The sequence below is a fragment of the Furipterus horrens genome, unplaced genomic scaffold (assembly GCF_987537825.1).
Source record: "Furipterus horrens unplaced genomic scaffold, mFurHor1.1.pri manual_scaffold_10, whole genome shotgun sequence".
Lineage (NCBI taxonomy): Eukaryota > Metazoa > Chordata > Mammalia > Chiroptera > Furipteridae > Furipterus > Furipterus horrens.
In genome coordinates this window covers 48,448,770-48,473,706 of record NW_028327180.1, presented here as the reverse complement: position 1 = coordinate 48,473,706, position 24,937 = coordinate 48,448,770, and the positions used below count along the sequence as shown (strand labels likewise).

General features: G+C 50.7%; 1 protein-coding gene across 1 annotated transcript in view; it reads right to left on the bottom strand.

Moving 5' to 3' along the window:
- Window positions 1-4,566: 4,566 nt before the first annotated feature.
- The window catches only part of SLC25A42 (solute carrier family 25 member 42), a 35,904-nt gene continuing 15,533 nt past the window's right edge, over window positions 4,567-24,937 (bottom strand). The window contains exons 2-8 of the mRNA XM_090290046.1: window positions 14,549-14,661; window positions 11,568-11,673; window positions 9,993-10,018; window positions 9,202-9,368; window positions 8,573-8,689; window positions 7,871-8,022; window positions 4,567-6,648 (exon numbers count right to left, since the gene is read on the bottom strand). Of these exons, the coding sequence (XP_090146172.1) occupies window positions 6,341-6,648; window positions 7,871-8,022; window positions 8,573-8,689; window positions 9,202-9,368; window positions 9,993-10,018; window positions 11,568-11,673; window positions 14,549-14,629 (957 nt within the window). The 5' untranslated portion in view covers window positions 14,630-14,661 and the 3' untranslated portion in view covers window positions 4,567-6,340. The remainder of the gene's footprint in view (window positions 6,649-7,870; window positions 8,023-8,572; window positions 8,690-9,201; window positions 9,369-9,992; window positions 10,019-11,567; window positions 11,674-14,548; window positions 14,662-24,937) is intronic.

Sequence of the window (24,937 nt, the reverse complement as noted above, 5' to 3'; positions counted from 1 at the left end):
TTGGCTTTTTTCAATGACTCATGAATCAGGCAGCATCCTATGCTTTTGTTATGTGGATAAATATGAAAAGAATATTTTAAAAAAGGGTTAAAACTTGGGTTTAGGCATCATCCAATTTTGACCCTTCTCAAATTCCTAAGTACAGAGGCTGCAGTATGTTCTGGAAGGTGGAATTAAGGGAGGAGCCACAAAGACTGCCAAACCCTAAGGCCAGGAAACAGCTTGATGTAACCTGTAGAACCTTCCAGAGGCACTGAACAGACTAGGTCCTGATAGGCCAGGCTGAGGGTGGGAGTGAGACATGGAAGCTGCTGGTGTGGAAAGTTCTCAGGTGCTTGTGTTCCTCCCGTGACCCCACTGCACAGCCAGGAAGGAAGCCAGGCTTGGTAGGGAGTGTGGTGGCAAATGGGATCAGGTGAACACACATAATGAATGCTAAGAGGAGAGTGCCATCATCCCTTGCCCTGCTTGTGGAATCCAGGACCTTCCAGGCGTGAAACTGAAGACCCCTGGAGAATCCAGCTGGTCCAAGAAGGACCTAATGACACCGGCACCATGGAGTTCCTGTCAACCACCAGCTTAGCTGTGAGTCCATGCGTCCCCCACACTCATTTGCTTTTCCAGCCTGCTTGTCTCAGTCCCTATTCTTCGTTGTGAGTAGATGGCCAGGAATGTCCAGGGATCCGAGGGAGTGTCCAGTGTGGAAAACAGACCCAAACAGAAAAAAAGCAACTTTGGGAAATTGACTCTACAGGGAGAAGAGAATGTAAAAAACAGTCCAGAATGCTCTTGGAGAAAAGAGATAGTATTCATGAAACAAGAGCAATGTTACTAAAAAGGAACATCTGAGGACCCTTTTGTTTTCTTTTTGAGCTCTTGGAGATTAAAAGCAGGTGGAAGATAAAACTGTAGATATCTTACAGAAGGAACAAGATAAAAGATATGTAACACAAGAACCAATCAAGAGGAAATTAGAAGATTGGCTCAGAAGAAGAATCTTCAAAATAAAGGGAGTTCTGGCAGGAGAGAGCCAAGCAAACACTGGGAGACACTCTGTGGAATAATGCAAAGGGAGCTCCCCAGAACCAGAAAGTAGCAGGGCCTGATGCTGGGTGACAAGAACCCCATCCCAAGGCATGTCTCTGAGAAGTTTGGAACAAAGACCAGCTCCCAGTGAAGACAGAACAGGCCACACCTAGTGGCCCAGGAATCGAAAGTAGGTGGAGTGTCATCTCCCAGCTCTGCAGGACCTGCATTATCCTCAGGCACTTCAGGAGTCACCAGGGACTCCCCTTCAGCTGACACCGGGGAGCCTCTGAGCCTGCTGGGCAGTTTTTCCTGCAGCAGTACCTCAGGCTGCCTGGCCCCTCGCTTGTTCAGGCTGTGCATGCTCTGCTTTGGAGCTCAATGCCATGTGGTTTAGGGATACATAGGAAGGCAGAAACACCAGGGACAAGGCAGTGACTGACACGGACATCAAGCGCAATGGGGTGCAAGGCAGGAAGAACCAGTGACAGTTACAGCCTTCACTCCCGTGCATCAAACCACGTAGACATTTACAGGCTCTTTGTGGCACATCTCACACACACACAAAAGAAGGTAAGAATGAGAAAAAATAAGGTGGAACTGCAGAGAAAAGTAGGGAGTGGAAGGTGGTGGTAAAAATCCTGTGTTTCCAGGGAGAGGATAAGTATTTTAGTTTTTGTTGACACATCAACAGAAAATACCACATATTGATGCTGCTCACAGTGACACTAATCAATGTCTGGAGACATTTTCAATTGTCACAATGGGAGGAGGGAGGCCAGGGATGCTGCTGTGCCCAGGACAGTCCCCAACACAAAACAGCTGGCCCCAGACATCAGTAGTGCTGAGGCTGAGAAACCCTATATCACAAGAAACAGACTATATATAATTCCCAAACCAGCTGAAGAAAAGGAGGCAAATTTAAAATACAAAAAAGAAATCCCCCAAACAAATCAAACCTTTAACTTAAGTCAGCCAAGGAGAAAACTAGTGCAAAGAAAAGACTCCACAAATCAAAACAGGACCTGGGATGTACGCACGTGCATCTGCAACCACCTCACTTTGTCAAGTCCTCTGGCCTTCTGCTCTCACTGTCCCCGTCCCATCAATTACTGCCTGCTCACCACCCACCTCCCTGGCTGCCCCTAAGGCTCACTCCCACCCTGCAGGCTCCTGTCTCCCTTCTCCCTTTCTCTCCATCCTTACATGTTTGTCAGCAAGTCCTAGTTTAATTTCTGTGGCCCTCAGCATCTTGGGCAGCTTGGTCAGCATGTCCAGTGCTGCTCTTGACTTTTCCCTACAACCCCTCAGTCACATCAGCTCCATATTTTCTGTTACTTTTCTCTTTCTCCTCATACCTAGCCTATTGGGAAACCTGTCTGCAACATCTTAAAAACCACCATGACCCAAACATCCACCCCTCCACCACCCTGCTCAGCCTATGGCAGCTATTTCCCTTGCACACGGCTCTGCCTGGCAACCAGAAAGGGCCTTTGTGAGAGACTCCAGTCCTACCTGAAACCCTTCATTCCCTAACCGAGGAGCTGCCTCGATTCAAGAGCATGAGGGCTTTGAAGGGCACCCAGCTCATTAGAGACAAACCCAGACTTCTGCCATGTGGATTCTGCTAAAATAGAGCTGTGAGAAGCAATATGGCCCACACTTGGAGAAGGACCAGTTTGCCAGTGGCTTCGTTCATTATGGCTGCTATAACAAAGTGCCATGGCCTGGGTGGCTGACAAGGGAGATTGATTTCTCACTGTTCTGGAGGCTGAAGTCCAAGATCAGGGCACTGGCCTGGCCAGGACAGGACCTGCTTCTAGGCTGTCGATGCCATGTCTCATACAGCGGAGGATGCAGAGCGGAGCCAGTTCTTCAGTGTGATTCTTGTAAGGGCCCCAGTGCTGTTGTGGGGGCCCCACCCTCCTGACCTCATCTGACCCTAAGCACCTCCCCAAGCCCCACTTCCTAACACCAGCACATTGGCTTAAGGTTTCAACATAAGGATTTTGGGAGCCGGGGGAGACATTAGTCCATGACAGCCCGGAAGATAAAATATCCAGGACCTGGGTCCCCCACAATGGGTTCTTGGTCCAAGCTCTTACCCTAAGTCCTCTGGAACCTCAGCCTACACACCTTGTATCCATCCCATGCTCAGACCCAAGCCTGGCTCCCTGCCTGAGCACCCCCTCCATCTTCCCTCATCCACTCAAACACCCTTCATGGCTCCCCAGGGCCTATTTCAGGGCTGCTGCCTGACACACCCCCTGCAGGGAATTCCCAGGCCTTGGGGCTCTTCTCAGTACCCCAGGTGGGGTCTTTCCTTCCCTCAACTGCCTGCTAGGATCCCCACCTGCCTCCGCTGGGCTCCACAGTGTATTTTTAGATGTTTTGCATTGAGAGCCAGAGGCTCACCCATCCTGTTGCCCATCCCAAGAAGAGCCCCCAGGGTAGACACAAGTCTAGGAACCTTGACTCACCCCCTCCACCGAGGTGCATGAGACCCACTGTACACAGGGACTGGGGGTAGCCACATGAAGAAGCTGCAGCCACTTCTCTCCAGTGTGTCAGTGTGACACCCACAGCTGCCTTGCTAGGGCACAGAAGCACAAAACACAAGATTCCTGCTCACATCACTCAAGACTGTCACCTCTCCTACCAGGCCTGCTGTCTGGGGCTGCAGAGTACAGAATGATTAAGAGGAGAGAAATAAATGGCCAACAATCATGAAGAGATGCCGAGCCTTGCAAGGGATCACAGGAAGATGTGACTAAAACAGCAAGGAGGTACCATGTGGCACCCCCAAATGGGGAGTCAGGCTGCCAGCCAGGATGTGGCCTGAACCCTGCATAACACCTGTGGGCACCTACATTCATACAGCTGCTCTGGGAAGCACTCTGCTGGTACCTAGAATAGGCAAGTCCACCACCCACAGCTGGCTGGTCCCTCAGGGACACATCCTGGGAGCTTTTCACCTGTGGGTGCAGGAGCCAGGGTGGCAGTCACAGCGTCATTTCTGACCTCAAAAAGCCAGCACAGGAATAAGTAACTAAATGGGGTTAAATAGTAAATAAGTAAATACCACATCGCCCGCCACCTACATACAAGGCTTCCACTTCCTGTCTCTGGATGGCATGGCCTAAATGCCATGACCACTGTGAGACCTCTGGTGGCCTCACCCTCCTGCATTTGAAGACAGTAACACTTGCACCTGAGGCATTATCCACCTGTGGAATGGAGCCCCTGTCACAGGACAGACCGTGCAGGAGAGGGAAACCTCAGGCTGTTACCACAGAGTGTATATGCACAAAGTCTCTGGAAGGACACACAACAAAATGGTAACAGGGATGCCCCTGCAGAAGGATCTGGGAGACCCACCTACTTGGTAAACCCTTTCATGCAGTTATAGTATGAATTAACAATTCAAACAATTACATTTTTGAAAAGTTTTATTCACGACTTTATTCAAAAATCTGTCAAAATTACCTCAACCCTTTTTTGGTTCATGGTGGAGCCCAACAAAAGAGACATGGGCAGGAGGAAAAGTAATTTTAATTTTTATTAAATATACTCTCTTGGCACAAATCTTCAAAATATATAAACATTATATATAAACAAAGTGTCTTCATGGCGTCAAAATAACTCCAGACCAGGACAGGCAGCCAGTGGGGACGGGTGTGACCACGGAGGATGCCAGCCCGGCCATGGGGGTGGAGGCAGGGGAGAGGTGATGGTGCTAGTGAGGCCCATGGGGCTGGGAGCCACCTTGGGGAGGCACATGGGCAAGTAGGACCTGGAGGACCCTCCTGCTCCTGCCCAGTCTGCAGCTCAAAGCAGGGTGCTGCCCAACAAGCCACCTGGTCTCACCTGCCCAGGGTGAGCCCCCAGTCCCTGATGCTCTCTCTGGCCCAGGGCCCTTGGCCTCCAACCTGTCTCCCTGTCTCTTCTGAGCACTGGGTAAGACTGGGAGAGGTGAAACACCCCACAGGACAGCATCACAGGCTGCTTGGGCACCTGAGGACAAGAGTCTGGGAATGATACTGGGGCTGGCCAGTGAACACAGGCAAAGAAGGGCACCCCACAGGCCCAAGGCAAGAACAGACAAGGGACAGAATGAGGAAATTGAAGTCACAATTGGAAATGTGCATGAGGCAAGCACACAGGTCATTTCACACATTTTGGGGCTGAGCCAACCTTGTCCTGAAACCGGACTGGTCTGGTTAGGCACAGGGTCGGCCAAATTTTAAAACCAAAACGTCAAGAAATTCCAAATGGGTGTTTCTGAGTCCCTGTGACACATGGGGCCAAGGAACTTCTTTGTAAGACCAGCTACCTGGGGGTGCCCTGTGGTACCTCCACTCTACTGAGTCTCCCACCTCACCGGAGGCCACACACTGTCATGGGCTCTCATCTGGGGAGGATCAAGGTTGCCAGTCACCTCCATGTATTCCATTCATGGAAATTGGACAACCTTGTAGGCCTTAAATTGCCCATGTCCAGGCCAAGCACTTGGTCAGGGAGCCAGGGATGTGACATACTAAGGATGACCCCCTAGAAGCAGATGGTGCCTGTGGGCAAAGGGTCAGGGCCCGAGGCTCCGCCTCTGTGGATGCAGCTGTGGGAAGAGCAAGAGAAGGGAAGACTGGCTCCAGGGCCCAGCTGTGGCATGGAGTCAGGATCAGAATAACCATCAGAGAAGTCTGTTTCCCAGCAGAAGGCTCTGGGAACTAAGGAGTCACATCACCTGGGAAATGAAGGCAAGATGGTGGCAGGTGGGGCGGGGTGGGCAACAGGCTGCATTTGCAGCCAAAGCTGGGTAGGAGACTGGTCCCCTCGTGGACAGGCAAGGCCAGACCTCTCGCATACTCTCTGGCTCGTCAGCTTTGAGCATAGACCAGCCAACAAGGGGCAGGTGGAGTCTGGCTCTGAGCCCAGTGGGGACAGGGTCACAAGAACCAGGAGCATGTCCAAGGGCAAAGAGTGCCAGGAGGTGGCACTGGTCACTCCAGCATCAGGGTGTTTCAGGGGGGTACCTCTGGGAGGCAGGGCCAGCCCCAGGGAGGATGGACCAGGAAAGGTGGGGTGCTCACTCTCTCCAATACTGTGCTTGAGGGGCTCTGGCTTTCTTCACGGACTCATGGGCACTGAGCCCAGGCCCCCTGGCCTGCCTGCTTGTTCCACAAGGCGCTCCTTTGTGGCTCTGGGGCAGAGCCAAGCGCCCCCTCACTCCCCAGGCTCTCAAACATTAGGGGTCAGCGGTCCTCCGTGTGCTGGAGCTTGGCTCCCTGTCCCGAGAGCCGCCAAGCGCAGGTCCCTAGCTCTGCAGGCGCCGCAGCAGGATCTGCATGAGGTCGAAGGTGGTGAAGCTGATGCCCACGGCGATAGGGCCCTTGAGCCAGTTCATGCTCAGGCCCTTGTAGAGGCCACGCACCGCGCCCTCCTCCCGCACGATGGCACGCAGAGTGCAGGCGATTGAGGCGTGTGGGTGGCCTGTAACACCAGCTGTCTGCATGCGCCTCCGCACCACGTCCAGCGGATATGAGGCCGACTGCCCTATGAGGCCTGCGCAGGCCCCGAAGATCATGCGCTCTAAGGGGTAGGGCTGCCGACGGCCGCTGTACTCTGCGAGGAGGGCCAGGAGGGGCTGTGAGGACACTGTGAGAGCATACCCCACACCCACAGGTGCAGCCGGCACCCCTACACACTGGTACTGGGTTGCCCCTGTGCCTTCCCACCTGGGCCACTTCCTTTCCTCCTGGTCATTTTCTTTGTAAGTTGAGAAATAAGTGGTTTTCTGTTTGTTTGTTTGTCTTAAAACAGAAAAGCACGAGTCATAACGAAGTCCAAAACCCAGAATGAGCTCCCATCCAATTGCTCTTATTTTTCCTCAGTAAAGGCACCATGGTACCCACCACCCTTCCCTGGCCTCCCCAGGCACGATGCCCTGTGCAGGGCCCTGAGAGCAAACACAGAATGCTGAACACCCAGCACTGCCTCCTGGGTCCAGAGGGACTGAGGATGTGAAACCCAAGAACCGGGGTTCTCCAAAAATGTGTGGTAGATTTATACTAGGAATTAAAATGGGGAGACACCACTGTTCACTCACCACATTGGAAAAACATTAAGCAACCCAACAAAACTACTTGGGGTGAACATGGGGACAGGGCCCCAGGGCAAGAGCAGCACCCCAAAAAATAAAACCAAAACCAGGGTTTTGCACCCCCACAAGGAGGCACTCCTGGAGGTCCACTGATCGCAGAAAATCTGCCAACAGCCTAAATGTCCCACCCCTTACCTTGGCAGTGGAGGGAGGGGTTGGGGTGGAGGGGGGGCTGACCCCAGGGCTAAAAGGATGAGGCACAGGTAGGCGGACTTCCCACAGGGTACACTCAATACAGGCTGAGGCAGAACTGCACTAGCCAGAGATATGGGAGGTGACTCAGCTCTTTGCTTTTTGTAACCAGGATACAAGACCAGGAAGCAGCCAGCACTTGGGGGTGGGGGTGGGTGGGTTATAGTGTTCTCTATACTTTTCTGTACTTTTCAAATCTCTCAAAATTATCAAAACACAAGCGGGCACTCCCCCTCCACCCAGGTCACCCACAGGCTTTGTGCAGGTGCCTGTGGTTGCACAAGTGGCTGCAAGCGCTCTGGGCAACACACTGGATGTTACAAGGTTGCTCTTAAAACTAGGCATTAAAGGTCATGAGTCTGGGTTCCTCAAGGGTGGCCTGATGTCATGTGTCTTCTCTTGATTTGGACCCTGAGTCCCCAGCCTGCCTGACCCTATGTGCCTGGCCTCCAGGCCTGTGTGACTCATGGGTGCTGCCCACCCCCTCCTCACCTCTGTGCAGGCTCTTGAGCGTCTCATAGGTGAAGAAACTTAGCCCAGCGTAGGGGATAACCCCAAGCACGGTGGGCGTAAAGCCATGGTAGAGGGTCTTCAGCCCCTCTTCCCGGGAGATGCGGATGAAGACTTGAAAAATGTTGCTGTACCTGCCGGGACAGAGAAATGGTGGGTGGGTGGGGAACTCTGCCCAGGAAGCAGCCACTGTCCTCATTTGAAAACTCTCTGCTCCTTCTCCACAGTGGGGGGAGGGGTATGGACACTGGCAATTTCCTAATTTGAGGAACATAACCACCTCACAAAAGCTTTGGCATTAGAGGGGGAAATGGGTACCCAAGGCCATACTCTTGCCTTCACCACTGGGATCATCTGGATGCTTAGCCTTTGCCTATCTGTCGTTCCTGTGTGTTTTTAATGCATCTGCGACCAATTCAAAATGAAGACTCTAGTTTGATGAAAGCAGAACTGATGCCCAGGCTTAGAGAACCTTTTGGACCAGCTGTAGAATGGCATGCCTGGCCTGTCCTGCTGTTGCACCAGGCAGGGCCCGTGTGGCAGGCGTTAACAATACAGCTTCCTCTGTGGGCTGGATACAGAGGCCCAGACCCAAACCCATGGGTGCGATGAAGGCATTCTACCAGGGGGCCCCACTGGACACAGAACCCCTGCTGCTGGTGAGGTCACTATAGTAGGACTCACATTTCCTTTGGGGTCACCGCCATGCGGGCTCGGACCAGATCCAGGGGGTAGGTAATCGAAGCAGCTGTGGTTCCAGCAAGTGCCCCTGCGAGGAGGCGAGGCCAAGGGGGCAGGGCTCTGAAAGGGGGAAAGGAGTGAGGACAGATGGTTAAGACTCCCAAGGCTCAAAGGAGGGAGGCCCAGCCCAAAGCCACAGGTCTCAGTGTGGCACAACCAAGGACAGGTAGGTTGGCTTCCTGGTAGCTGAGCTGGTGGGGTCTCTTGGTGGACAAGTCAATGAATGATAGGGACCTTCCCTTGTGGCCCTCCTGGTGAGCATGTGAAAAGAAGACAGGAGAACAGGCCCTGACTAGCGTGGCTCAGTTGATTGGGCATCATACTACAAAGCAAAAGGATGACGGTTCAATTCCTGGTCAGGACACATGCTGATTGCAAGGCCAGGGTGCATGCAAGAGACAGCTGATTGATGTTTCTCTCCTTCTCTTTTTCCCTCCCTTCCCTCTCTCTAAGAATAAATAAAATCTTAAAAAAAAAAAAAAAAAAAAGACAGGAGAGCAGAGGGACAGGAGAGAGCTGAGAGGGCTGGGTAGGGGTAGGGGTGGGGGTGGGGGTGGGGTTGGGGGGCTCACTCTCCGTGGAAGCCGTAGTAGCGGCCCAGGAGTCGCTTGTACTCTTCATGTGCACTGAACTGGATGGCAGCGTAGGGCACCACGCGCACCATGGTGGCCGAGTTCCCGCGCCACAGGCTGAGGAAGCCCTCGTGGAGGTAGGTGAAGTAGAGCAGCCGGAGGGCCTCCTGGGGGTGGGGGGGCAAGGTCAATGCCTCCACCTGCCTCTTCCTCCCTCTGCCTGCCCTTTCCCCTCCCCACTCTGTGAACACCTTGCTTTATTTTGTCCAGCCCTGTGCCTGGGGGCCCCATCTTACCCCTCCCCCACACATACATTCTCTGCCCATCCCCAGTCCCCTGACCCTGGGAACTGTAAAGTGAGGGGAAGGCCAGGTTTGCAAAGCTGGCTCAGAGCCCCACAAAGAGGGTGTCTAGTTCATGTCTGTCTGGTAGTCTAGCTTTTAAAAATATTCTTCTTTATTAAGTAACACCTGATTTGTGTTCAAAAATAAATCAAATGTGAAAACACTGGTTTACATCAAGTCCCCTCACCCCCACCCCAAGGGAAGGTGCTCTCCTGTCAGTTCCCAGGGTGGGCTTCATCCAGGCAGAGCTCAGAGTAGCAGGCCAGGACTGAGGGGGAGGCCTTGGTCACTTGGGCTCCTGGGAACCAGCCGGGGGGTGGGGAACTACAAGGGAAGAGCCTCTCCCAACTTCCTACCGCAGGCTGCCACAGCTGCCTCAGCCACCTGCCAGCCCAGCAGGGCGGCTGCTGGCAGCCCGAGTCAGGAGTTGGTGACCTAATGGCTCACCTTGGCAGAAAATCTTTTTGAAGACACTGGAAAAAACCACACACACACACAACACAGACCGTTAGATGCGAAGTACAGGACCCCACCCAGTCTGTGTGTCCCCCCACTGGAGAAAACTGGTCTGAGCTGGGCAGTGATAGCAGTCCCTGAGAGGGTCCCCCCACCAAAGGGCTGAGAGAGCAGGAACCTCCTAGCCTCCTGTACTTGGCCCCTCTGCTTGCCAGCCTGACCCCAGGAAGGGGGATGAGCTGCCGTCTGACCCAGGATCTCCCCAGGGGTTTGTGGGAGATCATGCCTTGGGAGGGTCAACACTCAGCACCCCCACCCAACCAGACTCCTTTGAAAGAGGTGTCACAGCGTTAGCTGTGAAGATCAGTCCAGGTCCTCCAGCTCCCCCAAGAGAAGGCCAGGGAGGTTTCTGTCTGGGGTCTGCCCTCTCTTCTCAATGGCCCAGTACAGGTGCCCCTAACCCGATTCTCCCACCCTCCCTTCCAGCCTGGCTCAACCTCCTGCTCCTCTGGGCATTGTCACCAAGGGATGGGGCCATAGTGGACACAAGGATCCAGAAACACAGGGGTTTTGGTCTTCCAGCCTCCCCCCCCCCCCATTTCCCGAGCCTCTGCTATATCCCCGGGACACCCCTGCACCCTTTTGGTGTGTGGACATGTGTGCACACGTACTGCCTTTAGAGGCACACGCAGCTCCCTGCAGGGCGCTACGCTTTTAGTGCGCCAGGTGAAGGTGCGGCTGACCTGAGGGAATGAACACAGAGGGGCCCAGCCTCATGCTGGCTCTGTCCACAGCCCTGGAGAAGGAGGTTGATGTTACTGTCCTCGTTGTTTAGATAAAGAAACTGAGGCATGGAGAGGCTAGGGGACCAGCTCAAGGAACTGGGGAGGGCTTCTCTTCCTAAACAGCTGAGGGATGGGGGGTCCCAGGTGGTGACCATGCTCCTGTCTGGCACTAGGCCAGCACTGGTCACGGTCTGCAGGACAGAAAGACCTCATATTCAGGGATGCCTGGGCATGCTTAACACTAAGGAGGGAGAGAGATGGTTTCTTGAACTGTGCCCCTCCAAAGACATGTCCATGTCCTCACCCCCAGTGTCTGTGACTGACCTTAAGCAGAAATGGGGCCTTCGCAGATGTCATTAAATTAAACTGAGGTTACTGGAGTGGGGTCAGCCCTCATCTAATGGGTGGCCTTGTAAGAAGAGGAGAGGGCACAGGCACAGAGGGGAAGGCAGAGATGGGGGTGACGCAGCCACAAGCCAAGGATGCCTGGAGCCCCCAGAGCTGGAGAAGGCAGGAAGGCTCTTCTCCTAGAGTTCCCACAGAGAGCCAGCACTGCCAGCACCTGGAGCTCAGACTTCCGGCCTCTGGCAGCGTGAGAGAATCAATTTTTGTTGTGAGCTGCCTGGTATGACGGCCACCCCAGGACATGAACAGGGTTTCTATGTGGATTTAGGAAGCACTTTAAAAACCACCTTTCAATGCAGTTTGGGCGGCTGTGGAGGAGGGTGACCACTGGGCAGTGTCTCTATCACAGATGGACAGATGAACAGACAGCATTTACCTTGGAAGATGATTTTGGTTCGGTCCAAGGGAGCTACTGCTGTTTTGGCAAGAGCGCCAGCCAGGGCCCCGGACAAGAGGGAGCTGAGAACTTGCCTGTGATCTCTCTGCAAGAAACACATGCATACATGGTCCGTTATGAGAGAGGGAGGGAAGGGGTCTGTGCCACCGGGGGTGGCACCGAGAGGATCACCTTTCCTCACTCCTCCACCACCCCCCTGCCCTGGTCCAGGGCTGAGAGGTGCCCTAAAACTTGAGTTTTGTGGCCCTACTAGGCCCCGGGTGAGCAGTGGTGTGTCCAGGGGCCACAGAGCCTTTATAGGACACGGTGAAAACCTCCCAGGTGACAGGGACCACCCATGTGAGAAGTGATGCATTGTCTGGGCCACCCAGTGAGATTCTGTGTTCACAGAGGCAGCCCACAATGAGACAGACTCTGAACATAAGTCGCCCCTGACCCACCCCACTTGCAAGCCTTGGTTCTGTCCACCCGTGTGTGCTGGACTCTCGCACTGCAGTGTTTCAGGGCAAAGTCACAAGGACCCTTGTGGTGGTGGGGGACTGGCAGGGGGTGTTGAGCAAGAGGATCCTGCCTGTGTCAGGGCTTCAGGAACTGGTGTCTGTGGCTCTTCAGCCAAGGTGAGGGTGATGGTGACGGTGGCCAACCCATGTCACGTGTTCCCATAGCCATTCTTGGGGCCAGTATTTCCCTCCCTCCCTCCCTCCCTTCCTTCCTTTTCTCCCTTCCTTCCTTCCCTCACATGTCCATCTGAGCCCTAAGCAGTCACTTCAGGTTGGAGTCTCCATTCCTCCAGCTGACTCTCAAAAGTAACCACAGGGAGAATTCTGGAACGTCCCAGACTGGAGGTGCCCCCATTTTTCCTCATCCCACAATGATCAAGAATGGCAAGGGTCAGGTTGTTCAATGATCCCAGGAATCCATGAAGTCCCACACAGGCCAGGTGCTCCAAAGGGCCTGGAGACATGCAGTGTAGGGTGGGCTATGTATGACCCTTCTGCCCCCAACAGGGCCACCAGTCTATGGAGAGAGTAAGACGTGAACTAAATCTTCAGACAAAGGCGCACAGTCACAGTCCAGGAAGGGGCCCCTCAAGGAGGCGGGATTTTGCCCAGAGGCATGGAGAAGCCCAGGAAGTGGACAGGCCATTTTCACTGTGATCAGAGAGGCGGTTCCTGCAGTGATCAGGATGGAGTAGCAGAGAGGGTACAGCTGGGGAGGCCACAAGGGCATTTGGGGGGCAAAACTGGCAGCTGGGTCTGAGCAGATGTGGTAGGGCTCAGGGCAACCCTTCACCAAGCTTGCTCAGTTCAGCAGAGGCCCAGGGGTGCGGGGCCGAGCCCTGAGAGTGTCCACACTCCCGGCCTGCTTCCAACGGCAGTGACCAGAGGATGGCCTCTCTGGTCCCCCATTCTTCCTCTCTGGCATGCTAGGTGCTGTTTCCTGATCCGGGTTCCACTCTCAGATCCTCGCCTGTGTTCCAGGTGCTCCCAAGGGCTGTGTGCCCTGCAAGCTGGCTTCGGCTTCTTTCCCTTAACACCTTGGTGCGCCTCCCACCTGCCTAGCCCACCCCTCCCTAAAAGAACAAATTCTAGGACAGCATTTCTGAGGCAGGGCTTCACCAGAGTGTTCCATCTGCTCCTTGCTTCACATAGGCGTCTCTGGGAATTTGTGCCTTTTCTGGATCACACACCAAGGTCCAGTTCGTCTGGTCTCGTTGGTTTTGAGAGGTATGGACATCAGATGCCAGAAGGCTCAATGGTACTCCTAGCACCAGCTCCCTGCCTCAGTTTCCTCTCTGTGAACCAGGGAGCAATGGTTCAGCCACGCTGTGAGCAAAGGGAACAGTCCACGTGCCTGTCGGCAATGGAAGCAAAGCCGCTGTATCCTTCTTGCCTCCTTCAGCAGGTTACTTCCTGTGCAATCTGTGGTTCTTACAACTCCAAGGCCAGCTCTGCGTGTCTGGAACACACGTCCTTAAACGCTGCCCCCAAAGTAGCTCTGGGAGGCTCTGCGATGCTCTGCGAGTCCACTACGCGGCTCAGCAGAGAAGGCTCTTACTGACCACAGTGGTTTATTCTTTGAAGACCTCAGCACGGGCATCACAAAGTGCTCAATGTGTCCTACTGCATGGAGGGGTCCTGCAAATGAAGTGCGAGGCAGACAGTCCGACAGAGAGAATGGGGCCATTGCAGCCTGGCCATGAGCACTATGAGAAGACTCTGGGCTTCATAACCAAAGAAACGGGATTTCCAGGGTTGGGCTGGCCAAGAGGACCAAGGCTGATGCCAGGTGTGTGGCTGGCCCAGAGGAGGATGGGCACTGGGTGTCCGGGCACATGAGGGAACCGACGGACCTTTTACTGGCCAGTAGAGGGGACGAGTCTCCCTCGAGCTCTGCTGGGAAGTTCGCTGAACTGGGAGGGCCATGCATGCCTGCTGTGGCTCGCTCTCGCTGCCCTGCGCAGTGTGGTGACAGTGGCCCCACAAACTGGTTCCCAAACCAGTCCTCCCACTTGCCTGGTGCTTTGCAGGGCCACCTAGAATTTGGGAAAGGTTGGGAGGGTTGGAAATATTACACTTCATCCCCTTAGCCTGTGAGCTGCTGGACTCTGAGACCTGTCCGAAGATACCCAAGCTGTGCCCTAGAAGTTGAGACAGGCCTGTGAGGGCCCTTCCTCACAACCGACCCTGAATTGGCCAATTCTTTTGTGTTCACAAATCTGAGCAAGAAAAGAAGCCCAGGACACCTTCTGACATCCCAGCCAATTTTGGGTAAGGTTTTGGTTCCTTGCCAAGGGGTCAGGGGGCTTCATTCACATTACAAATGGGGCTGTCAGCACCCCCACCCCATCTCACATTGATGCGGCCCCACACCAGTGCGTGTGGGGGGTGATCTGTGTTGGGTGCATGTGCACAGAAGAGAGATCCATGATGATACCCATGGGAAGGCCAGGTACTTGCCTTTGAAGAGACGGGCGAGGACAGGATGGCCTCGGCATCCTCACGCAATCGCACCGCGCCTTCCTTCACACCATTACCCATTCCAGGCTGCTGGGGACAGTGGAAACTTGGTCCTGAGGAGCAAGAGGGGTCATGAAACCTAGTGAGAAAGGGCCTCCCCCATCTGCCTCATGCTCCTGTCATGGGAAGTCAGAACTGCCTGAGTGTGAGTTTCCTAACCTATTGTTTATCCCTACAGGGAAGAGATGCTGTACCAGCATCCAGATGCCACCATCCCCTCCGCTGATGGCTTAGTCATTTACAAAAGCCTTTCTATCTGCTTGTCACAAGCAGGCCTCTGAGTCATCTGCCTTTTTAACCTAGTACCAGCTAGGCAGATGGGCTCCAAGAAGTCAAGCCATCCCAGTGAGGTCATATAGCAGGAGGCAGGAGCATGGTAGGCTGTGGGGCAGAGAGGACGGAGAGCCAAATGCCCACTGGGCTCAAGACAGTTTGGACCCAAGCCTTTGTCCACAGAAACAATTTTAGAAAATCCATCTTTTGTTACTGCATGGCCGCCTCCTCTTTGTGGTCGAGCTCATAGCAAAGGACCCTAATACTTGAGGATTCCTTGCTGGAAACCTAGATTTATCCTCTCGGTGGAAGCGCATGCAAAGCTCAGCAAACCACAGTAAGGGGATCGTGAGGTAAAGGACAGGAGTGACAGAGATGCCACTGTGCACCAGTGTCCTTTGAGGTCTCAGTTCCCACTCTTTAAAATTATCCAATAAATCAATACATTTTCCTGTAAAATGATGCAAATGATGCAGATGTGCCCTAAGCAGGCTGTGGAAGCCCCTCTTGCCCTCTGGGTCCTCCCAGGCACTCCACAACAGTGCCAGTGCAGAAGCTTCTAGAAAGCACAAGTGGGATTCCACTCCACTGGCCCTCTGTCACTGTTTCCTAATGAAAAACAAGCCCAGCTCTGGAAGGAACAGCTGCTTCCTGGATGGAGCAGGAAACAGGGATGAGCCCAGAGCCCCCTGAGGTGACAAGGAGAAACCAAAACCAAGGGGGTGTGATTCTGGGACATGGGAGCCGAGTTGAGTCAAAGACCTCCCAGTGGCCAAAGATGGAACAATGTGAGCAACAAAATCAGCAAAGCAGTACTGGATTATAATCCAAAGCATAGAATGTCCCCATTAGTCCACACTAGTATAAATGAATGATTGAATAAATAAATGGGGAGACAACTCTCCCATCAGAAGAATCCCAATAATTTGTGCAGGTGCCCCACCCTCAAGGTAGGGGAGCAGGACTTCCCACCCTTAGGTATATAAGTAGTGACTTCCTCCCAAAGGGGGCAGGAAAGAGGGAAGAGAGCAGCTTTACAGAGGAGACACCTGACAGACACCACCTTGGCCAGATGATCAAGGTCAACATCAGTGAAAAGTCACGTTGATGGCATGTGTCCCGTCTCAGTGTGACGAGAAGAGCCCTTCACCTCTGTGGTTCTCCTCCCAACAGCTGTCACCCCAGTCCAACCATGAGAAAAACACCGCACAAACCCCAGTTGAGAGCATCCTCCAGAACATCCCACCAGCTGTCAACAATGTCGATATCATCAAACCAAGAAAGTCTGAGAAACTGTCTCAGCCCAGAGGAGCTGACAGTACCTTAAGGAGATGTGATGACTAAATGTTGCATGAGATCCTGGGACAGAAAAGGGACATTGGGAAAAGCAGAGCAAACCTGAACAAATTATGGACTTTACTTAATAAGAATGTATCAGTATTTTGAAAAAACCAAAACCAAAACAAACAAACAAAAAAACCCAGAACCACTTTAAATGGAGCTGTAGCTGCCATCCCAAAGAATCGCCTGGCATGTCTCATGCCTCAAACCTCTGGAATGTTGAAACAGGGCAAAATAACCCTTGGAAGAACACTGTGTGCTGAACAACTTTTGCAAGGATAACAAGAAAGCCGACTGGACTAAAAATTAAAAACACTGTTTAGAATTAGTGTCACTATGTTACCTTATCTGCACCAATAGAAATGCCTTCCTACTATGGACATCACTGTCCCCTTCCTCTCATCAATACCCACTGCCTTGTCTAAACTGGAACACTATTTGAGTTTCTGCTGGAATCAGTGCTTTCCTAATAGCTATTCCTTTTGATCTTATATAAATGCTGTTGTCTCTCACTCTGGCCCCTTTTTGAAGCTTCACAAGTTGTTCATTAGTTGTGACAAATGTACCACACTTAGGTCAGATGTTAAAATGGAAGAAACTAGGGTGTGTGTAGGGGCTGTGTTACCATCACAATTTTCCTGTAAATCTGAAGCTGTTTACAAACATAAACCAGGCCTTGGCAGTGTTTCCCAACCAGTTGCTGGCGTGTCAGCCTGGGGGTGCACTGAGACGCATCACCCCCACCTCCAGCACCTCCAGCTGTGGCTCACACCTGAACACTCTGCATCCTGGGGCTCATCCTTGCATCTAGGCATGGATGGTGCCACACTTGTGAGTACAATGCCCATGAACACATGCTGCAGAGCATTCCTGAGGAAGGACTGGCCCTTTGCATACCTGCAGTGGTTGAGGGGCCTGTGGCTGGGTTCCCTCCCGCAGCTCCTGCTCCAAGTTCCCCAGGAAGGCTGGTGCTTGCGGGTTCAGAGCCGGGGCTGCTTCTGGAGTCCACTGGACCTTAGGAGGGGCCTGCCCTGGTAACTCAATGCAGACGGCTCAGATGGGGCTTTAGTGTAGTGGAAACCATCAGAAACAAAGTTGGCACACAAACTGGTGCAGACCTGAAAGGGCATGTCAGTGCAGGTGACCGAGTACTGAGGGAGGTCACGAGGAAGGCACCTGCAGGGAGCTGAATGGTGGCTCCCAAAAGGCACATCCACTCAGAATCTGTGAATATAGAAGTATATGGAAAAGGGTCTTTGCAGGTATAATTAAGGTACGAATCTTGTGGGCCCTAAATTCAAGGACAAGTGATCTGTTAAGAGAGGGAAAAGGAGCCTGGCTGCTGCTGGTGTAGCTCAGTGGATTGGGTGTCATCCTGCGAGCAGAAAGGTTGCCGGTTCAATTCCCAGTCAGGGCACATGCCTGGGTTGCAAACCAGGTCCCTTGGTGCGAGCATGCAAGGTTTCTCTCTCCTCTCCGTCCCTTTCCCTCTCTCTGAAAACAAATAAAATTTTAAAGAGAGAGAGGGAAAAGGACACAGAAGGCCCTGTGAGGCTGGAGTAGTGCCCTCCCTAGCTGAGGAGCTCCTGGGCCACCAGCAGCTGGAGCTGGAAAGGGACAATACTACAATATTATTGATTACAGCCCCCACCCTTCCCTAGAGTCTCTGAAGGGAGTGGGCCCCACAAACCTTAAGTTTGAACTTCTAACCTCCAAAACTGAAGCCACACAGTTCTGTGGTGATTTGCTATGGCAGCCACTGGAAACTAAGCCAGGGCCCTTTTTAAGGGGGAACCTGGGGGGTGCCAAGGCCCCCCTACCCTAGCAGAGCAGGCAGTCTCAGCCTGACAGCTACTTGCGCCAGGGCCCCTGCGCCCCTGACAGCTTCCCGGGATTGCAGGGAAGAAGAGAATGTTCTTGCCCTGGAGGGTGGTAGAGGTAGATGGAGGGGGTGTCTCAAGATTTCTTTCCTCAGGCCAAAGGCCAATTTCTCTAAGAAATAAAAAGTTCTTTGCTCTTTCAAATCAGTTAAAAACAAAAAAAGACAAAATAAGACAAAGGAACAGCCAGGTCACCAGAATGAAACAACTTAAAAATATGACAGGTGCATGTGATAGGAAAGGCGGTTGTCAGCCTCAGTGAGGGCTGTCTGTATGTATGGGGCTGTAATGCAACTGTGCAGCAAGACGGTGTGGAGGGAGGGAGTCTGAGGGTGGCACCTCTTTGTCTTGGAATGTGTGCTCAGCCCCCAGCACGTGAGCACAAAGACTTGTGGGCCAGTAAGGCCACCGCGAGCTGCTGGCCCCGGTGAAGGGGAGCAGGGAGACAGGGAGAATATGTGCCTTGTGTCCCCATGGGAAACTGCCACCTAGCTTTTTACTGATGGGTGAGCCTACCTGGATCCAGGTGGGGTGCTGCCCAGATGTGAAGTACAGAAGCAGACCAAGTGTTTATAGTGTGCTGTAAACAGTTATGGGGAGTTGCTGGGCGCAGCAGGGGCCGAGGTAGACGGCGATTGGACTTTTTTTTTTTCAATTACAGTTGACGTACAATATATTAGTTTCATATGTACAACATATTGATTAGACGTTTATATAACTGACAAAGTGATCCCCCTGTTAAGTCTAGTATCCATCTGACACCATACATAGTTATCACAATATTACTGACTACAATCCTATGATGTATTTACATCCCTGTGACTTTCTGTGCACAAAAATTGCCCTGTGGCAACTTGTACATGTACTAACCAGTAACAGAGAAAGGACACAACCCATATCTGACCATCCCCTGCATCCATAGCCCCTTCTGTGGTCAGACCTCCTCCCACTGTATTCAGGGACCCCCTCCATGCTTCCCACTGTCCTCCCCCCCACGACCAAATGGCCACCTGATTCTGAATTCATGCACACCTACGTCAGGGAGGCTCCCACCTCACTGAGTTGCACCTCCTACTGCCCTGCACAGCATCCATGTTCAGGGTGGTCACCAGGGTCTTTTGCCCCTGACTGCATCTTCTATGCATGTACCCAGCGCCCCCAAGTTGGGCCCCCATATCTACGCTCAAGAACATGGGCTCCTTGGGCATCCTCAGTTAAATAGTGACCAACGGCCCATGTGGCCCAGGACGAGGCCCGCACCGTGCATGGTCTCAGCTGGCACAAGCAACCCATATGCCAGAGTCAGCTGCTCCCACTCCGGCTTCCTTCAGTCCCTGTAGTGCCTGCTACCCTCCCTCTCTCTAGAGCAAGAGGCCAGGCTTTTGCAATAAGCAAGGCAACTGGGCAAGGCGGTCTCTTAATGTTCTTTTGCTTCTCTTGTACCTTGTTTCTTCCCTTGTTGCTAATAATACCGAATTTCTTCCTTTTTTTTTTTTTTTGGTCTCTCCACCTCACTCCCTTATCTCCTTTTTTGTTACGCCATACCTCAACAACTGGTCCTATTTTATTCTATTTATTTATTTATTTATGAATATTTTATTGATTATGTTGTTACAGTAGTTCTAATTTTTCTTCCCTTTGCTCCCCTCCACCCAGCACCTCCCTTCCCTACAGCAATCCCACCCCCTTAGTTCACATCCATAGGCTGTGCATATAAGTTCTTTGGCTTCGCCCTTTCCTATATTCTCAACTTCCCTCTGTCTATTTTGTACCAACCAATTATGCTTCTAAGTCCCTGCACCATTTCCCCATTTCTCCCCCTTCTCCCTCCCAGCTGATAACCTTCCAAATGATCCCCATACCTATGATTCTGTTCCTATTCTGGTTTGCTTAGTTGGATTTTGATTTTATTTTTTAGATTCAGTTGTTGATAATTGTGAGTTTGTTGTCATTTTCATGTTCATAGTGTTGATCTTCTTTTTCTTAAATAAGTCCCTTTAACATTTCATATAATAATGGCTTGGTGATGATGAACTCCTTTAGCTTTACCTTGTCTGGGAAGCACTTTATCTGCCCTTCCATTCTAAATGATAGCTTTGCTGGATAGAGTAGTCTTGGTTGTCGGTCCTTGCTTTTCATAACATTGAATACTTCTTCCAGTCCCTTCTTGCTTGCAAAGTTTCTTTTGAGAAATCATCTGATAGTCTTATAGGCACCCCTCTGTAGGTAACTCTCTGCTTTTCTCTTGCTGCTTTTAAGATTCTCTCTTTATCTTACACCTTTTGCATTTTAATTAGGATGTGCCTTGGTGTGGGCCTTTTTGGGTCTAGCTTGTTTGGGACTCTCTGTGCTTCCTGGACTTGTATGTCTATTTCCTTCATGAAATTTGGGAAGTTTTCCTTCATTATTTTTTCACATAAGCTTTCAATTTCTTGCTCTTCCTTTTTTTCCTTCTGGCACCCCTATGATTTGGATGTTGGCACATTTAAAGTTGTGCCAGACGTTCCTAAGCCTCTCCTCATTTTTTAAATTCTTGTTTCCTCATTATGTACTGGATGACTGATTTTCCCTCCTTATGTTCCAGATCACTGGTTTGAACCCCAGATTCCTTCCCTTCACCACTGGTTTTGGGTGGATTTTCCTTCGTTTCACTTAGCATAGCCTTCCCTTCTTCCCTTATGCGTCTGCCATACTCAAGCATATCTGTCAAGCCTGTGAGCATCTTTATCACCAGTGTTTTGAACTCTCCATCTATTAAGTTGGCTATCTCCTCATCTGTTAGGTTGGCTATCTCCTTGTCATTTAGTTCTCTCACTGGAACCTCTTTTGAGCCATACTTCTCTGTCTCATCTTGACATGCTCCTATGTTTGTTTGTCTCTGTGTCTTAGGTAAAGCTGTCGCTTCTGTTATGTTGTAAGAGGCAGAGCCTTAGGTATTCGTCAGTATGGGCAACCTGTTTCACCACATTGTGGCATTGTAGGTGGGGGAGGGGTCTGAGAGGAAACAATGCTGCTTGCTCAGCACTTGCTCCTTTTCCAGGTACCTCTTCCACTTCTGTATGGGACTGGCATCTCTCTAGCTGTTGCCCTGGTTATCGTTCACAGAGTGGGTGGGTCTGCAGATGTTCTAAGACTGTGGGGGCCCTTCAAGCAAGCAAATTCTGCTGAGAGACCAGCAGTTTCTTCCTTTGCCCCAACCCTCACTGATTTGCACAGTCAGAAGCAATGAGGCTTGATTGTCCTTGATGCAGGGACTGTGAGCTACAAGGTCTGGTCAGTAGCTGGGAACACTCCCCATGTGTCCTTCCCGACTTTTTGAAATGTGCAACTGCACTTTCCGCCCATCTGCCGCTGCCACTGCTGCCACCCCTGCTGCTGCCACCACACTGCGTCCTCTTTGCCCTGGCTCTGCCCCTCCTACCTGTCTGGATGAGTATTTCTTCTTTATTTCTTTGTTTCTTGGACTTCCATGCAGCTAGATTTTCTGGAAATTCTGGATGTCTCTAGTTTTGAGGTAGTTGTATTCCTTCTTAGTTGTGGAGGGAGACGCAATGTGTCTGTCTGGGCCTCCATCTTGGCAGAAAGTCCAAATTTCTTTCTTTTTAAAAATTTTTTCATATATTTATTAGCTGACTGGTTATTTCTTTTAAGAAATATTTTAAACAGTAACCTACACTAAGATATACATTTTACATCATACATTCACTTATATTCACATACACTCATGCATCCTAAAGAAAATGTTTTAGGAAATAAAGGACAGCTTTTTTTAAAAAGTGCCATTTGCTCTCCTCTATTTAATTTCAGTAAACATGATTACAACCAACTAAATTTACTTCATGAATAATGGGTCTCAACCAGCAAACTCAAACCGCTCTGTTACAGGCTGTGGTTCAAGAAGTGATCTTCATCTCTTTACTGTTAAAAAAAAGAGACAACAGGACTTCCAGCCAAGATGGAGGCACAGACAGACACGCTGCATCTCCATCCACAACTAAGAAGGAATACAACTACCTCAAAACTAGAGACAACCAGAAGTTCCAGAAAATCAAGCTGCATGGAAGTCCAACAAACAAAGATATAAAAAAGAAATACTCATCCAGACAGGTAAGAGGGGCGAAGTCGGGGTGGAGAGGATGTGGTGTGGTGACGGCAGCGGCAGGCTGGAGGAAAAGAAAGTGCAGTCACACATTTTAAGAAGTCGAGAGGGACACCTGAGGAGCACTCTCAGCACCAGACCATGCAGCTCACAGTTCCAGCACCAGGGAAAATAAAGCCTCATTGCTTCTGACTGTGCAAACCAGTGGCGGTTGGGGCAGAGGAAGAAACTGCCAGCCTCTTAGCGGAGTCCGCTTGTTTAAAGGGCCCCCACGGTCCTAGAACGTCTGCAGACCTACCAACTCTGGGAACGATGGCCAGGGCAACAGCTAGAGAGGCGCCAGTCCCACAGGAAAGTGAGATAAGTGCCTGGAAAAGGGGCAAGTGCTCAGCAGATGGCATTTTTCCCTCTCAGATCCCTCCTCCCACACAGCGCCACAATGTGGAGAAACGAGTTACCCTGTACTGATGAATACATAAGGCTCTGCCACTTACATAGTAACAAGTGCGACAGCTCTACGTAAGACACAGAGGCAAACAAGCATAGGAGCATGTCAAGATGAGACAGAGAAGTATGGCTCAAAAGAGGGACTGGATCAAGGTTCCAATGGGAGAACTAAGCGACAAGGAGACAGCCAACCTAACTGACGAGGAGATAGTCAACCTAACAGATGCAGAGTTCAAAACACTGGTGATAAAGATGCTCACGGGCTTGACAGATATGCTTGAGTATGGCAGACGCATAAGGGAAGAAGTGAAGGCTATGCTAAATAAAATGAGGGAAAATGCACACAAAACCAATAGTGAAGGGAAGGAAACCAGGGTTCGAATCAATGACTTGGAACATAAGGAAGAAAAAAAAAACAGTCGACCAGTACAGAATGAGGAAATAAGAACTGAAAAATTGAGGAGAGGATTAGGAACCTCTAGGACAACTTTAAACATACCGACATCCGAATCATAGGGGTGCCAGAAGGAGAAGAGAAAGAGCAAGAAATTGAAAGCTTATGTGAAAAAATAATGAAGGAAAACTTCCCAAATTTCGTGAAGGAAATAGGCATACAAGTCCAGGAAGCACAGAGAGTCCCAAACAAGCTAGACCTAAAGAGGACCACACCAAGACACATCCTAATTAAAATGCCAAAGGTGAAAGATAATGAGAGGATCTTAAAAGCAGCAAGAGAAAAGCAGAGTTACCTACAAAGGGGTGCCTATAAGACTAACAGATGATTTCTCAAAAGAAACTTTGCAGGCAAGAAGGGACTGGCAAGAAGTATTTAATGTTATGAAAAGCAAGACCGACAACCAAGACTACTCTATCCCGCAAACTATCATTTAGAATGGAAGGGCAGATAAAGTGCTTCCCAGACAAGGTAAAGCTAAAGGAGTTCATCATCACCAAGCCATTATTATATGCAATGTCAAAGGGACTTAAGAAAAAGAAGATCAACACTATGAACATGAAAATGACAACAAACTCATAACTATCAATACTGAATCTAAAAAATAAAAACAAAATCCAACTAAGCAAACCAGAATAGGAACAGAATCATAGGTATGGGGATCATTTGGAGGGTTATCAGCTGGGAGGGGGAAGGGGGAGAAATGGGGAAATGGTGCAGGGATTAGGAAGCATAATTGGTTGGTACAAAATAGACAAGGGAAATTAAGAATAATACAGGAAAGGGTGAAGCCCAAGAACTAAATGAACAAGCTATAGACATGAACTAAGGAGGGTGGGATTGCTGGAGGGAATGAGGGTACGGGTGGAGGGGATCAAAGGGAGAGAACATTGGGACTACTGTAACAACGTAATCAATAAAATATACTTAAAAATATAAAAAAAAGGAGAGACAACAGGCCCAAAATGGAGTCACTTGTGCAAATCCCCAAGTCACTAAACTGAAACTTAATATCTAACTTAATTACAATTTTCACAAATCGCAGGAGTGGAATCTCAAACCAGTCAATCTGGAATCACCTGGTAAGCACTGGTAAGGTCAGCTGCTTGATATACCCGTGCTGTTCCCTGAAGGAAGGTGACCTTGCCACAATTTACTCTTTGCTATTAACCTCCTTGTCCCACCCCTTCCGCCTATAAAATTGTACAGCTTCTCAGAGCTCCTTGCTGTTAGATGGGATGCTGCCTGATTCATGAATCTCTGAATAAAGTCAATATGACTTAAAGAACTTGGTTGGATTTTGTTTTTTGACATTATATATGAATATATATGTACACACAATACCTATACACATTTTAAGCTCTTAACTTCAGATTTAAATCTGAATTATTTTTAAGTCCTTACCTGAGGATGTTTTTTATTGATTTTAGAGAGAAAGGAAGGCAGGGTGGGGGTGGGGTGTGTGGAAGAGAGAAACATCAATCAGTTGTCTCCCTTATGCGCCCTAGGGATCAAACTAGGGATCAAACCCTCAGCCTTTTGGTGTACAGAATGATGCTTCTCCCACTGAGCCACCTGGCCAGGGATGAATTTCTTTTTAAGTTAGTAATACAAAATGTCCTTTAGATAAATTCACATTAGAAGTAAAAATACAATAAAATAAATCCTAGAATGGGGGTGCAGCTCACAGAACTGGGGAAGGAGGTCCCTGAGGATCTCAGAGAAACTGGGCATCGTCACAGCAGGAAGATGTTCTCTGGGGTCCCAAGCGCCCTGTGTTCTCCAAGGTTGAGGAGTATGAGGAGGAGAAGCAAGTCATAGCCTGGCTCTGGGAG